Here is a 14234-nt window from a genome sequence, read left to right as displayed (position 1 = left end):
GAAGTTATTGTAGATCTCATTTTGTAATTTGCAGGCGGTTTCTTTGTATAGTTAGAAGCTGTGTAAACTGCATTGAACCCACATTCAGCCATACAGGAAGTTGGAAAAGCAGTGAAGAAAAGTTTGACGGCTTCCCACAGCTTTACATATCTTTCAGAAATTTCTTTGTGTAGCCAGAATTGCTGGTATGATTTTTTGAAGAGGGGCATCAATTCAAAGTCTTTTTTTAAAAGTTATTAACACCTCTTGTATCATAGAGTCAGCTTCATTTGTATAATCATCAATAAATGGGTTTATTAACCAGTCAGGTATTTCCATATTAATGAGGTCCTGACATCTACAGCTCATGTCGTCATGCAAAGATTTCGGTGGACATTGGAATTAGACACTGAGGGAAAATGGCTGTAACTTTTTTATTTTTTAATTTTGGCGATTTTCGTTTTCGATAATGTGTTCTATATGTCACGGTCATGCGATTCCCCCTTTAAAAAATTTTGGACCCCCCCCCCCCACACACACACACGCGGGGGGGGGGGGGCGATTTTCATTTTTGACATTGTGTTCTACATGTCCAGGTCGTACGAATAGCCTTCTCGCAACTTAGATATGGAAATGAACGGCTTACATTTATATTGAAACATAAAAAGGATTACATGTGGAGTCCCCACCACGAAACTTGATATGCTAGAAATAACAGCTAAACGCGGACAATCCAAATCTTGCATTGGTCCAGATGGACTATATGTAATCTGAACCTTTCCCCCCTTATTTATTTATTTTTTTTACGGAATCCCACGTTTTAGGCTATGGAGATTCCGATTCTGAAAAAAAAATTTTCAAAAATCTCAAATTCAAAATTTCGATTACCCCTCCCCCGTCTTTAAGTGGAAAAAAAATAGTGTAGTAGTTGAAGTGCACCTTATATGAAATAAATATGAAGGAAAAAATGCGCTTTGGCAAACGGGGTTAGGGTTAGGTTTTGAGTTAGGGTTAGGGTAAACCTAACCCTAACCAGATTTGGCTGTTATTTCTAGCATGTAAATAGCCTGCTTGGTGGGGCGGGGAATTGAAATTTTTCAAACAATTTTTTTTCAGAATCGGAATCTCCATAACCTAAAACGTGGGCTTCCCTAAAAAAAATTAAATAAATAAGGGGAGTTAGGGTTAGGGTACGACCTGGACATGTAGAACACAATGTCAAAAATGAAAATCGCCTAAATAAAATAATAAATACCCCCCCTGTGGGGGGGGGAGTTGGGTCCAAAATTATTTTTTAGGGGGAATCGCCAAAATTAAAAAATAAAAAAGTTACAGCCATTTTCCCTCAGTGTCCACCAAGATTTCAAATGGTCACAATAAATGAAGAGGTCTTGCTTTGATAAAATTTATATCACTGCCTTGCAATTGCAAATTTCAATCACTGAATATATTGAATGAATCTGTTAAGTAGGCAATGTCACATTTGCAAGCTAAGAGATCCTCATATTTTCTCTCCTGAAAAAAATTGTATGACTGTTGAATAAAATCGCTTCAAACACTTGCCTTTCGATAACCATCTCACCTCAGTATGTAAAAGACGATCAAATTCTTCATCATTGTTGTTGCAGAGTTGTCGAAATATTCAGGAACTAAGGAGGAAGACATTTTATTTATTGCTATGATAACAATACCAAGCGAATTTAAAACTATAAAATTAGCATTTTTTAACTCTAAAGCAAAAAAAAAAAAAAAGAGTTGGATAAAGTTAAAATTTTAGTTTTCACAGGAAGATTATACATTAAGGTGAGAGATCAAAAATATGCTATAAAAGTTTAATTTCAATTTAAATATGTGATTTAGTAATCACAATAAATAAGAGTTAAAGAATACATACGACGAGCTTCTTTCAGTTTCCGTCCACCAAATCCACTCACAAGGATTTGGTCGACTCAAAGTTATTGTAGAAGATGCTTGCCCAAGGTGCCACGCAGTGGGACTGAACCCGGAACCATGTGGTTGGGAAACAAGTTTCCGAGGGTTCCACCCCACTCCACCCCCACAAGAGTTTTGTGACATATTAGGTCACCGTAAATTCATTCAACGAAAAACAAACAAAAAAAACCTCTACGCCAATATTCCAAATGCTTTCAAACGCATTTGATAGTTCGCATGCATAGGTGATTTGTAACCCAACGCATGAAATGAGTGTGGATGTGGTCTCTCCACGTACTAGAAATAACAAAGTCACCGAGGTGTTGAACATACACATCCATTTTTTTTTTTATCTCTCGCATTTGACAACAGATTTTGGATGAAAGTAAAGAATACGCACTCCCGGTGTTTAGGGTTAGGCCGAAAATGGGTGGTGTGCGTATTTTTTACCACCGCCGTATTTAGTAATATGGAGACGCTTTTGGAGATAAGAATCTACTCGTTATTTCGCCAACGATCAAAATGAAAAATTTTCCCGCCCCCTTGCCCTCCACCCACTTAATCATGACAAAAATTCAATGATCTAATTAAAAGAGAAACAAGAATTAAAACTTATTATTATGAATGGCTTGGTGGTGACTTTGCTGTTATCTCTGGCATGTCGGACGATCATATTAAGGCCATCTGAATGTTGTATGATCAATGTTTTTTATAGGAAGGGCACCCAATATACTTACGTAGATTTGTGACGCTTGAAAGAATGGACGGGCGATCTTTCAGAATTACTAGAAATAACAGCAGTCTTTTTTGTTTTTAATTACACATTGACAAATACCGAAACAACTGTGGTGAAAAAACATTTCATTTTTCAAAATTCCAATTCTTAAATATACGAAAGTATATTCAATCGACTTTTAACTGAAAAAGGTCTTAATACGCTTTAACAGTCATCACTCGAGATAATGCTAACAAAAGAGACGTCTCGACAACATGATCAACAGACATGACTAAACAACTAAGATCTATAAAGATCATTTCTGAAGACATTAATTTGTGCATGCAGCTATTTCGAGCAGTTCAATAAAATAACGGAACTCCAGACTTTACTAGTCTGAATTCAACAATAAAGGGCAAGTATTTACTTAATCAAGAAATGCGTTTTCCATGCTCACTATCTCCTAAGATAACTTGAGAAAAATGTATATACTGCCATTCGCAGTGTATTTAAATGAAATCTAATATTTTTCCGTCACTTTAAGCTGAGAGATTACACTCAGCTAGAGCTGTGTATCTAGGATAATGCAGTCCTATATTCATTATTGCATTAAGAGACGAGATAATTAGATGAAAAACCTTCTATAATAATCCTACTCAATAAAGGCTGAACAATGACAAACGAAGCAGATTTCATTTTCCGAGTTCCTATATAAAATTCTACTTGTATAGCGAACTTTGAAAGGAAAGATCAAGTATTAATCATTTCGTTTTTCTCCGAAAGCCGAACTCAACGCACAACTCAGGTTTTCTTCAACAACACATCGATTTTCTATCAACAGCCAGTTTTCTCATATTTCGTTAAGTAAACATTATCTCACCAACAAATCTGTTCTAGCAAAAAATTAAAACGGGCTGAAAAAGGTCTTAATACGCTTTAACAGTCATCACTCGAGATAATGCTAACAAAAGAGACGTCTCGACAAGATGATCAACAGACATGACTAAACAACTAAGATCTATAAAGATCATTTCTGAAGACATTAATTCAGTTGGCGCCAAGAAATTCAAAACAACATTTGTCAGGTATCATGGGAAATTTGGATTTTTTTTTTTGTAATCTCGTTATAACGAGAACGACAACAAGAACTAAAGAGAAAGGTAGGGAGAAAGTTACGTTCGCACGAGGTTTTACAACTATAGTTGTAAGCAATTTTTGGCGCGAGACTCTGACTACTATATAAGTCTTGTTATTAATTGAAATTGTTCATATTATTTCCCTCTCGCACACACTCGCACTTTGAACAACTATGTCTGGACGAGGAAAAGGTGGAAAAGTGAAGGCGAAACCGAAGAGCCGTTCTTCAAAGGCTGGACTTCAATTCCCTGTTGGTCGAATCCATCGTTTATTAAGAAAAGGCAACTATGCCCAACGTGTTGGTGCAGGAGCTCCTGTCTACTTGGCTGCCGTAATGGAGTATTTAGCTGCTGAGGTGCTCGAATTGGCCGGCAATGCTGCTCGGGACAACAAAAAATCTCGAATCATCCCCCGTCACTTGCAGTTAGCTATCCGCAACGACGAAGAGCTGAATAAACTCTTGTCTGGTGTCACCATTGCCCAGGGCGGGGTTTTACCAAACATCCAAGCTGTCCTTCTTCCGAAGAAGTCTGCTGCCGCCGCTGTTTCGAAGAAGTCCGACAAGAAAGGATCTCAGTCTCAGGAATTTTAAGATTCCAAACGTCGTCTCGTTTTTACCACCTTTTTTTTTTAATATCTTCATCTGCCAAACGGCCCTTTTAAGGGCCAACAAAGCCATCCGTAAAGTCTGACATTTTCTTCTGAATGCGTGCGATTTTCTTCATATTATGGTGTCCTCTTTGCTTTTATTGTTAAATTCAATTGCATCTAATTTTAATAACTGTGTTGACTTTATAATGGTATTTTTCTTTATATTAAAATTATCTTGATAATGTGGGATTTTGCTCTTCATCTGTAAAACCTCCCCGAAAGAACAGTAGTTTTGTTTGTCTTCCTGTCGTGTTTTGTATTGAAAGACTTTTTTTTCTAACGAATTCTTAATGGAGAGAGCAACAGTAGGTAATTCTCAAATGCCTTGCGACAGCATGGCAATGTGAAGTTATTACTAAATTGTTTAGTGAATACTTTTCGCTGTATGTCATGGTCGTAAACTGAGTTTATGATCTTCATGCTTACTATTACTCCATTTGTGGTTCGAGTACGCTTAGACTATTTCACATGAGAACGAGCTTCAAAACTTTTTATTAATCCAACGTTAAAATGTAGCTAACGTGAAACGAGAACATTTGCGGCACTCGTAATGAAAAAGACTGAAAGCTCGCAGTGCCAAATTTTGAGGGGAGGGGGTGCGGCCTAAGTATAAAGTATCCATAATATGGATAGTAATGGTTGACCAGATTGTAGCATAGGCAATGAAAGCAGAAACTTAGCTGGTTTTGACTTATAGTGTATTCTTTAAAGCCAAGTAAGCCTTAGGAACCAATTTGAATTTTAAAAAGTTTTCTATCTACTTGTGTTAGGCAAAACAAAAGGTTACTACGCAGAATATTTGGGGCTGCAAATCCGTACTTAAGAGGGATAAGGGCCTGTTGCTTTTGACCAGTCGGCTCTGATCAAAGGCAAAATGACTTCCCTATCTCATCTTTAATATAGACGATACAACCTTGACTACGTTATCCAGTGTAATCTAGAGATTTGACTGCTATTTTGTGTGGGGCAAGCGACTTAACTTTTGCCCTCGCTAGTGTCCTATTAAAGATTTGGTGGCCTATGATTTTATATTCAGTCAATTATCAGAACTACCATTTTCAGTGTTGCAAAGTCGATTGTAATATATGCCGCGTCCATATGATTTCAAGGATTGATCAAAGAAATTTCTGTTATGACCAACCATTATTACCCATCTTCTTGAAATGTACGTGTGCTTTGAGTGAGATTTTAGGATAAAATTTTACAATCGCAACCCCACGTCAAATTAGATTGCAATCAACTTTATTTGCAGGGTCGTGTACATTTTTGGTGAAGCATTTAAGGTATATATATTCCATAAACAAAGCTCATCTCTTTCCCTCTCGTTTGTCTCCATATCGTCATAATTTTTTTTTTGTTTCTGTACTAAGAAAGGATGACTCCGATTTAAATTTTCTTAGTAAATCACATGGTTACAAATTCAATTCTACTGCTTGGTTATCTTAAGTCTTCTATAACCTCAGAATGTCTAATACCAAGTAGTGACGTAGCTATTAGGGGACAGACAGCTTCCCTGGCGCCTTTTCAACTCTTTCGTTGACTATATCAGTAATTCTGTTTCATACATCTTGATTGTAACAAGAGAGAACAGAATTATGTCCCCTTAATTGCATATAGAAGTAGTTCAGATCTAAGATATAGATTAAAAGATCTGCTTGTTTTAATTATTGTTGAAAACAATATGACAATGACATGTTTTACTGAAACATGAAATTAATGAATGTAGAATACAATTGCGTATATTATAACTAATGAAACATTTCGCGTAATGTTAAGAGAAATGAGTTAAAAATCGTTTGGTATGTGTTACGGCGCCCTTTTTTTCTATCTGCTCGCTCCTAACTTTAGTACCTGACAACACCTTTGAAGCCAAGTGACAGAAATTGGTAGATATGAGTATCTGCGTTGTATTAACACTATTTATCAAAAGAAGTGTTTTTATGTCCTATAGATTAGATTAATCTGTACCAGATTTAGAAATAAGTTTTGGGGTTGGTAAGATCGAAAAAATCCTTAAGTATTGTCGAGTATGGCTGCAGTGGATAACAAGAAATCCGTGTGGATTGATAGAGAGGTACAGGTGCAGGTATGGCTGTGTGGTTAAGAAGCTTGCTTCCCAACAATGTGGTCTTGAGTCCAATTTCACTGTAGCACCTTGGGTAATTGTTCTTTTACTATACTTCTATGTCAACCAAAGCTTTCAAGTAGATCTGGGGGTGGAAACTAAAAGAAACCTGTCATACATGTGTGTCCCTTTGTCTTCATATGTGATGGTTGTAAATGAGCATCAGTCATACTAGCAATGCTGCTCGTTTCCAGTTTTAAATGAAAGGTTTGTCTAACCATGGGGAAATTTATCTTACTTGAAAACAGGTGAGGGATGGTAATAAGGCATTTGGCTGCAAAAAAAAAATCTGCCTCATTGTCTAACCTATGCAAGCATGTGAAAGTGGACATTAAGTATTTATATAAAATCTCAACCTATTTTCATTGTGCAAGTTGTGGACGATGTGAACAATTTCATTTCCTTGGGCAGTGTGATTAGTAGTGATGGCAGTCTAATGTGAACAGCAGAACTGGCAAAGCAGGGTTCATATTCGCCAAATATGAGCAACAACAAACATCACTTCTGACATGAGGTCTAATTATGTAATATGTATGGAAAGTGTCAACAAAGGCTGATAATGTAAACAGAAAGCCCTAAAAAATCACCTAGCAAAATTAAATTACGAATAAGGAAATCGTTCTGTGAAGCAAATCCCAGCTTTTACAGGACACTGGGGTACTACATTAGCTTTTCCTGGCAGACTATTTTGTACCTATCATCCACCTGGCATACTGAATCATGGCAATAAGAAAGTGGTTATGTTCAAAACCGGGTTGATAGCTAATACGAAATGTTTCAGAATTCAAATATCTTACAAAGTACATCAACATACATATTTCACTCCTGCTTGGAACTATATAATACAGGATTATAGGGGGAGTGGGTCATTTGCTAGATTTTCATTATTTTTCTCCCAACTCCAAGAAGTATGATTAGTAGCCATTATGAATTGCATCATTCCTTCCTGCTAAAAAAATTTGCATTCTTCCTGGTCACTTCTTTTCAAGCTCTTCATTCTGAATCACAAACTTCAGTCACTAGACCAACCAATTTTCAATTGTGAAATGAAACTTGAAACTTTGCTGTGCTGCAAGAAGTACTGCAGATTTGGATTTATGGTATGTTCAGAGTATCTTCTTTGCCTATGTTCTACTGGATAAAGGAAATTTCCTTGGTAATTCTGAAATTTAAGTAAATATAAAAGCAGAGCATATTGGGTCACTAAATTTATAGCTCATGGGCTTCTATAAATAGAAGAAAAGAAGGAAGTGTGAGTGTTTTAGCAGCATCTTTATATAATTATTGATATTTACACAGAATCAAGTTTGAGACAGGACATGCAGTGAAGAAGCAGCAAAAGACTAAGAGTGGAAAGGAAAGAGGGTTACTTGCTCCGAAATGGCAGAAAACAGGTAGTGCAAAATGTGACAATAATGATGGTTACCAGATAGTGCATGTAATTCAGAGGAAGAGGACACTGAGTACTCCATCTGCAAGAGATGCTGGAACAGATTTTGGTTGCTGACCTTTGTGATATTTATGTTAGCCCTAAGTGTATTCCAAGGTACTCGGATGTTAAGCAAGAAGCATACAACATAATCTGGACTCCTTGTGTTGAATGTAGGACTTTTTCATAACTAATTTAACTTTCAAAGTAACTGTTGTTCTGTAAACATGGTTGTTGCTTCTTTATTTTGATAAAGGTTGAGTTTTTTTAACTTCGGATGTCACTCATGTTACTTTATTGTTTGCAGCAGTCACCTACAATTTGTCAGTTTTATCCAAATATTGCTGTGTTTCATTCCATTTGTGGATGAACCATTTATGTCTCACCAAATGTTGGAATTTCACATATTTACAGTAGTTCAAATATAGTTATGAATATATGAAACAAGCATTTAAAATTGTCTCCCATTCCATCGAAAGAGCTTATCAGAATCATGATGCATTTTTGTATGTTAATCCATGTTAACTGTTACATGTTGGTTTTTATTTGACGCTATTTTCAAAATTTGGAGAATTGATACATTATGCCCCACATTCACATTAAATGATGATGATATATGCATGTGCATTTTATAGCTCCAAGCAGGAGTGAAATATGTTAATGCACATTGTAAAATATTTTAATTCTGATACATTTCAACTTAATATTGATATCTGTTGTTACATGTTCCATGTTGCTTATTTATATAATCTAGTTACCTTTTGAATCCTTTTTGATTCTAGGTTGAAAAAGACTCGGCTTGTTTCCTTTAAATACATCAAGTTTCCAGAAGCACAACTGTGTCCTGGTATGATTTACTGTCGTCTGTACCATGAGTTGTTAACATTATTTTCTATTGGTGATAACCATCGTCAACAATCAGTTACTTCAGTGGAACCAATTTCAGCCTACCCACCAAAATATACTCCACTCAGAAGATTATTTTTGTGGGGAGTAATATATTTTGTTGCTTTGTGTCATGTCATACTAAATTTACCCAAGTAAAGCTATAGTTGCATGTTTTCCTTTACATTCAGAAGTTTTATCAAGTTGAATAACCAATCTCTAGTTGTCATTTTAAAATCTTAACCAACATATAAATATAAAGTGTATGCAATTCTGCAACAATATTAATGACATGACATCTCCATATTGTTTTTTTATTTTTTTAAGAATTGTATCTAACATTATTTGTAATTGTTCTTGCATTGGTTGTTAAATTGCAATCTTTAATAATAGCTAGAATAACATTCAAAACTGATTTTTGCATTTTATTCATTATCAATATTTGTCAGTTTATTTGATTTGCATGGGTTAGTATACCTATTTACCACTAAGTCACAACTGTATGTTTTCTTGCTGAAGATTTTCAACATGTTTAATTGTTTTCTGAAACAGGGCTGTCTGTTTTTAAGTCCCTATAATATTATTAATCAGTATTATTAACTCTTGCCAGAAAGAGAATGAAATATTGATTCACTATTTGGAACTAGATAGGAATGTGATCAAATTCTTTCATTTACACTTAATTTCCATATATTCTGAGATTTCTATTTATTTTCACTTAGAGGGATCTTTTTTTCAAAAGGCCTTCATTAATTAGTTTCCTCAGCTTTTGTTATCAACTTTGTTAGCTTTATCTGTATGGTCTTAAGATGATTATCTTACTTAAAAACCTCTTTGTCCTTGAACTATCAGTACTCATCACATCCATATCAAGCAATTCGTGATGTTTGCTTTATTCAAATATAGCAGCACTCCCAGCATCTATACTCTTATCAACTTCCATTTATTTGTTAAACTTACCTAAAATTATGATCCATCAAACTGATTTAGTTTGAGATTACACTATCTTAATTTGGATCAACCAGATTTGAATTACTATAGTTACCTGACTACCAGTTGTCAACTGGCATTTTAAAGTCTACATTATTTTCACATTGATCACTGTCATTTTGTTTTAGACCAATTACATAAATACTTGCAAACTCTTCACTTTCAAATTCCTCACTTTATTTTTGTGGATTTACATGCTACCTTAAAAGTGTTTCTTTTTCAATATTTAAAGCATTTTACTAAATGCAAATTATATTTGTTTCCATCAACATATTACACACATGCAATATGTCTTTTTTACTTCTTTGATTTGAAAATGAGAAACCATTTCAAGTTGTTGAATGAATTCAGTACATGCATTAAACTTCAGATAATGTCATACGCTTTTACACAATGCTCAGATGATAGCATACAATGAATCTCATTTGGAAATCCCCAGCACATTGTCAATTTAGTTTCAGTTTTTTCAAATTCTCAAAAACAGCTAATCACATAAGGTCTAAGAATAATTTTGAATTAACATGTTCAAGTCATGTATTATTATTAAATTTTTTTAATAGTTTTAAGTTTATTAAGATTTTTTTCACCATAGTTTATCTTGGATATTCACCAATCTTTCAACATTTTCATATCCTCTGCTCCTTATCCACATGATTTTTTTTAGTTCTCAAGTGTTAGACGATTCTACAAATATTTGGATAGTAAATTAACTTATATATAAATAATTTCTGTAACAGACGTTTTTCATAAGAAGTATGAAGTGTGGAATTAGGATAAGTAGGATTATTAACTCATCCTAAACCGCATTTCTCTTATCTGGACCAAATCTATTCAGAAGACACTTTTACTGCAGTTACTTCCCTTGCAATAAACTGCGAGAAGATAACCGTCTTCGAGTAAATTAAAACTGATACAGAAAAACGAATTTGGACATTAGTAACCAACACATACACACACATAAATATACACATACATTGCTTCTACGTTCGTTTTTCCATCGCAGAGTGGTGTTTTATCTGATGGAAGTAATGTGTAGTTGGGCACATCATAATTTTTATCATAGTTTTTGTGTAATGGCAGGATGCCCTTCTTATCGCTGGTCCCTCTTAAATTGTTGATACCGCAATGATTTTTTTTTTTTGCTTTGTTCTTAAAATTTTTGATAAGAATTATATAACCAACACATCATTTCCATATCACACGAGAGCTTCAGTATTTATTTTGTTCCATTACATATATATATATATAATTGACATACCCTGAGATTATTCTTTAGCTGTGCACCTCGTATAAAAACGATTTTAGTAGGTAGGCCTACACTTACAGCAGAGGCGGGATGCTCATGCAGGGGTAACACAACTTGTCCACTGAACGGCCACTGCAACACGGAGACAGCTGTATATGAGGCAGGGGTAGCAGCTACAGGACCTTATAGACAATGGAAGGCCTCTTCAGAACCTGTTTTAACAACCACAAGTCCTCCTTCAACATCCCAGAAAGACACAATGCCACAACCCTAACTAAGCACTTTTGCTCTTTGAAAGGAAGTGCCACAGTGTACAGCATAAAGTGGAAGATACTTTGAGAAGTGCAAACCATACTTCAATAGCAGGTTATGCCTGGCTGAGAAGAGAGCAATTTTAAAGGGTACCCAGTGTCTGAAAGTTTACCTGAATAGCAGGAGTGAGGTGTTTAATCCTTGCCCACATGAAAGGAAGTACATCCTATTGTACTTGCACATCCCAACATGACTGTAACTACAGGACACCGGCCTTGGCCTTCCACCAATGCATACACACACACCCTTATAAGGTGGGCACCTCACAGAATAGACACTCCCACTACTCCCAACTTATACCCCTTCACACACATTTTACCCCCACATATATATAGACCTCCCCATACATTACACACCACATGCTAACATAAACCCCCCCACGACCTTATCCTTTACAGAAAGCAAACAGATCAATGAATATAGCTATATATACCTACACTCCTGAAAAAATTATGCATGTTATACCACTATACATATCACCCCCAACCCCCACAGGAGCACCACTTAATAATGCACACTTACCCCACAAACATTTCAAGATAACTCTTGCCAGCCTCACTGCATATCCAACCAAGAGACATAACTCCTAACCTGGTCCTTTTTTGTTTCACCACCTCTTTCACAGCATCCACTGACCGGTTGTGTTAATCCACCTCCGACAATAAAGAGCAGTCACCACATTCACTTCCATACTGGTTAGCTCTGATGAGCGTAAGGTTATATAATTGGATTGTTACCTAACACAAAACTAATTGTATACCTTGCACAAAACTAATTGATAAGATCAACCGTGATGGGTATATAATAGAATATATTTCGGATAATATATAAATATAATTTGCCTGACACATGAAACAAGAAACTTTTATTGTAGCTCTTAAAACATTCACATCTACTCTATTTAATCACAATAATGAAGTATTCACAAGGAAATGTGCAAATAAAGCTGTATGACGTCCTTTACAACACATTTCTGACTTTGTAGAAAGATTTCTACCAGCAACATGATTTTGGGCAGTAGCAGCCCTGAGAATGTTAGCAATTCTAAGATTCCTTACCATATTGGGATCACATAATGTGTGACATATGATATTCAATGTTGATTAACCTTAGGTCAATACATTGAGTAGACTACTGATTGAAGGTTTCAACTGTGATCAGGGCTGGATTAAGACCCAGAAGCCCTAAGATATTTGTGTCCCCATATATATATGTAATTCAAAATATAAATAAGAGTAAATCATACAATATATTTTTATTTCTCAAAATGAAACAAAACTAACAGTAAGATGTAGTTTTGCCACCAATGATGTTGTTGTTATTTAGATCAATAACAAATCTATCTTTGATCTGACTGACTACCACTCTCAGCAAGCCAGCCTTTTTAAATAGATTTTCCAGGAGATACTAAATATGTTATGTATTCTGCTATATGTAGTACTAACTTAAAAGCTGCACTCCATACAGACTTTTAAGCTAGCTCCTGCGAAGGCAAAACTAATGAGAGCTAAATAGCATGACCATAATGTATCTATAATGACTATATGCCCCGGTAGTGTGAAATCAGTTTTAAAATATGGACAGTCCTAATCTGTCATTTGTTTCTTAGATATAATAAAACGTAATGTGAGCCCTGTTGGTAAAGCAACAAATGGAGTGGGAATGAGAGACACAGGCAGTAACACAGGTGGACAGCTTTCAAAAGTTTTGCTCTAAAGATGCTGGTACTTTAATCAAAATAAAACTGCAAACTTTCATCATAAATTATATTTATCAGTTTCACACATACATACATATTTAAATATATTTATGAAATTAAATATTAAACGCGTTTGTTTTCAAAATATCATTCACATAACATAGCCTATATATAAATGTTACATGAACAATAATATGCTTTCATTTTTTTTCTTTCATTTTAGTCCATTTTTCCATAATTGTCCTTTCTGATACAAGCCTTTATTTCCTTTTCAAACTAAAAGATAATGTATTTTAATGATTTCATCAATCTAACAAATGTAAACAAATATGCATGCACACACATGTATATGCACATGCAAAGGTGTTATATAAATATGTGTGTGTCTATTTACATATATATGTGTATCAACAAGAGAATCCATCATATATATATATATATATATATATATATATATATAAATAAACACACACACACACTCACACATCATATATATGTAATGTATGTGTGTGTGCATATATATATATATATATATATATATCTGTATCTGTATCTGTCTATCCATCTATATATCTTATATATTTATCTATATATATATATATATATGTGTGTGTGTGTGTGTGTATGTATGTATGTATATATAATGATTGATTCTCTTGGTGTGAATGACAAATGAGAGTTTAGTAAAATAAAGTGTTGATCCTGTTCTAGGGACATGAATGTGTCTCTTGAGGCCTGCTGGTGCCTCGCAAACCTTTTGGCAAATGGAACAAATTGGAAACTCAGTTTGCTTGAGTGCTTGTGGATTATTTACTAAGATTTCCATGTGGAAGAGCAGTGTTTTGCCAGCATCCCTTCATACTTGCATGTAGTTGGTCCTGGTGTTGGAGTCAACTTTACTCAAATCTTTGAACTGAGGAAGAGCAAGACTGGCACCAGATCCGGTGTTCTGGTGCTTTGTTTCCTTAGGAAGAAAAAGGAATGTTGCATCAGATTAAGAAAAGATCACATGACTTGTTCAGCAGGGGACTGCAACCACATTTATACAGGGTGAGCCAAAAGTAGCTATACACTTTGAAATATTTTTCATTTTATTACTTTTACACTCATTTATTACAATTATATTTATGAAAC

At 35.0% G+C, this 14234-nt stretch overlaps 1 protein-coding gene and 1 non-coding gene across 2 annotated transcripts; both read left to right on the top strand.

The window, feature by feature from the left end:
- The first annotated feature begins 3823 nt into the window (after positions 1-3823).
- On the top strand, positions 3824-4596 carry LOC149131643 (histone H2A-like). Its single transcript, XM_089338255.1, has one exon. It carries the CDS (start codon positions 3936-3938, stop codon positions 4353-4355), a length of 420 nt encoding a protein of 139 aa, XP_089194381.1. The 5' UTR covers positions 3824-3935; the 3' UTR covers positions 4356-4596.
- Positions 4597-5030: 434 nt separating this feature from the next.
- On the top strand, positions 5031-13293 carry LOC106871777 (uncharacterized). The gene is made up of 2 exons (XR_016237624.1): positions 5031-7639; positions 8751-13293. It is a non-coding gene; the product is annotated as an uncharacterized LOC106871777 (transcript).
- Positions 13294-14234: the final 941 nt, after the last annotated feature.

The sequence above is a fragment of the Octopus bimaculoides genome, chromosome 20 (assembly GCF_046866305.1).
Source record: "Octopus bimaculoides isolate indiv1 chromosome 20, ASM4686630v1, whole genome shotgun sequence".
Taxonomy (NCBI): domain Eukaryota; kingdom Metazoa; phylum Mollusca; class Cephalopoda; order Octopoda; family Octopodidae; genus Octopus; species Octopus bimaculoides.
The sequence above is the reverse complement of the archived record's forward strand: the minus strand, read 5'-3'. Positions and strand labels throughout refer to the sequence as shown.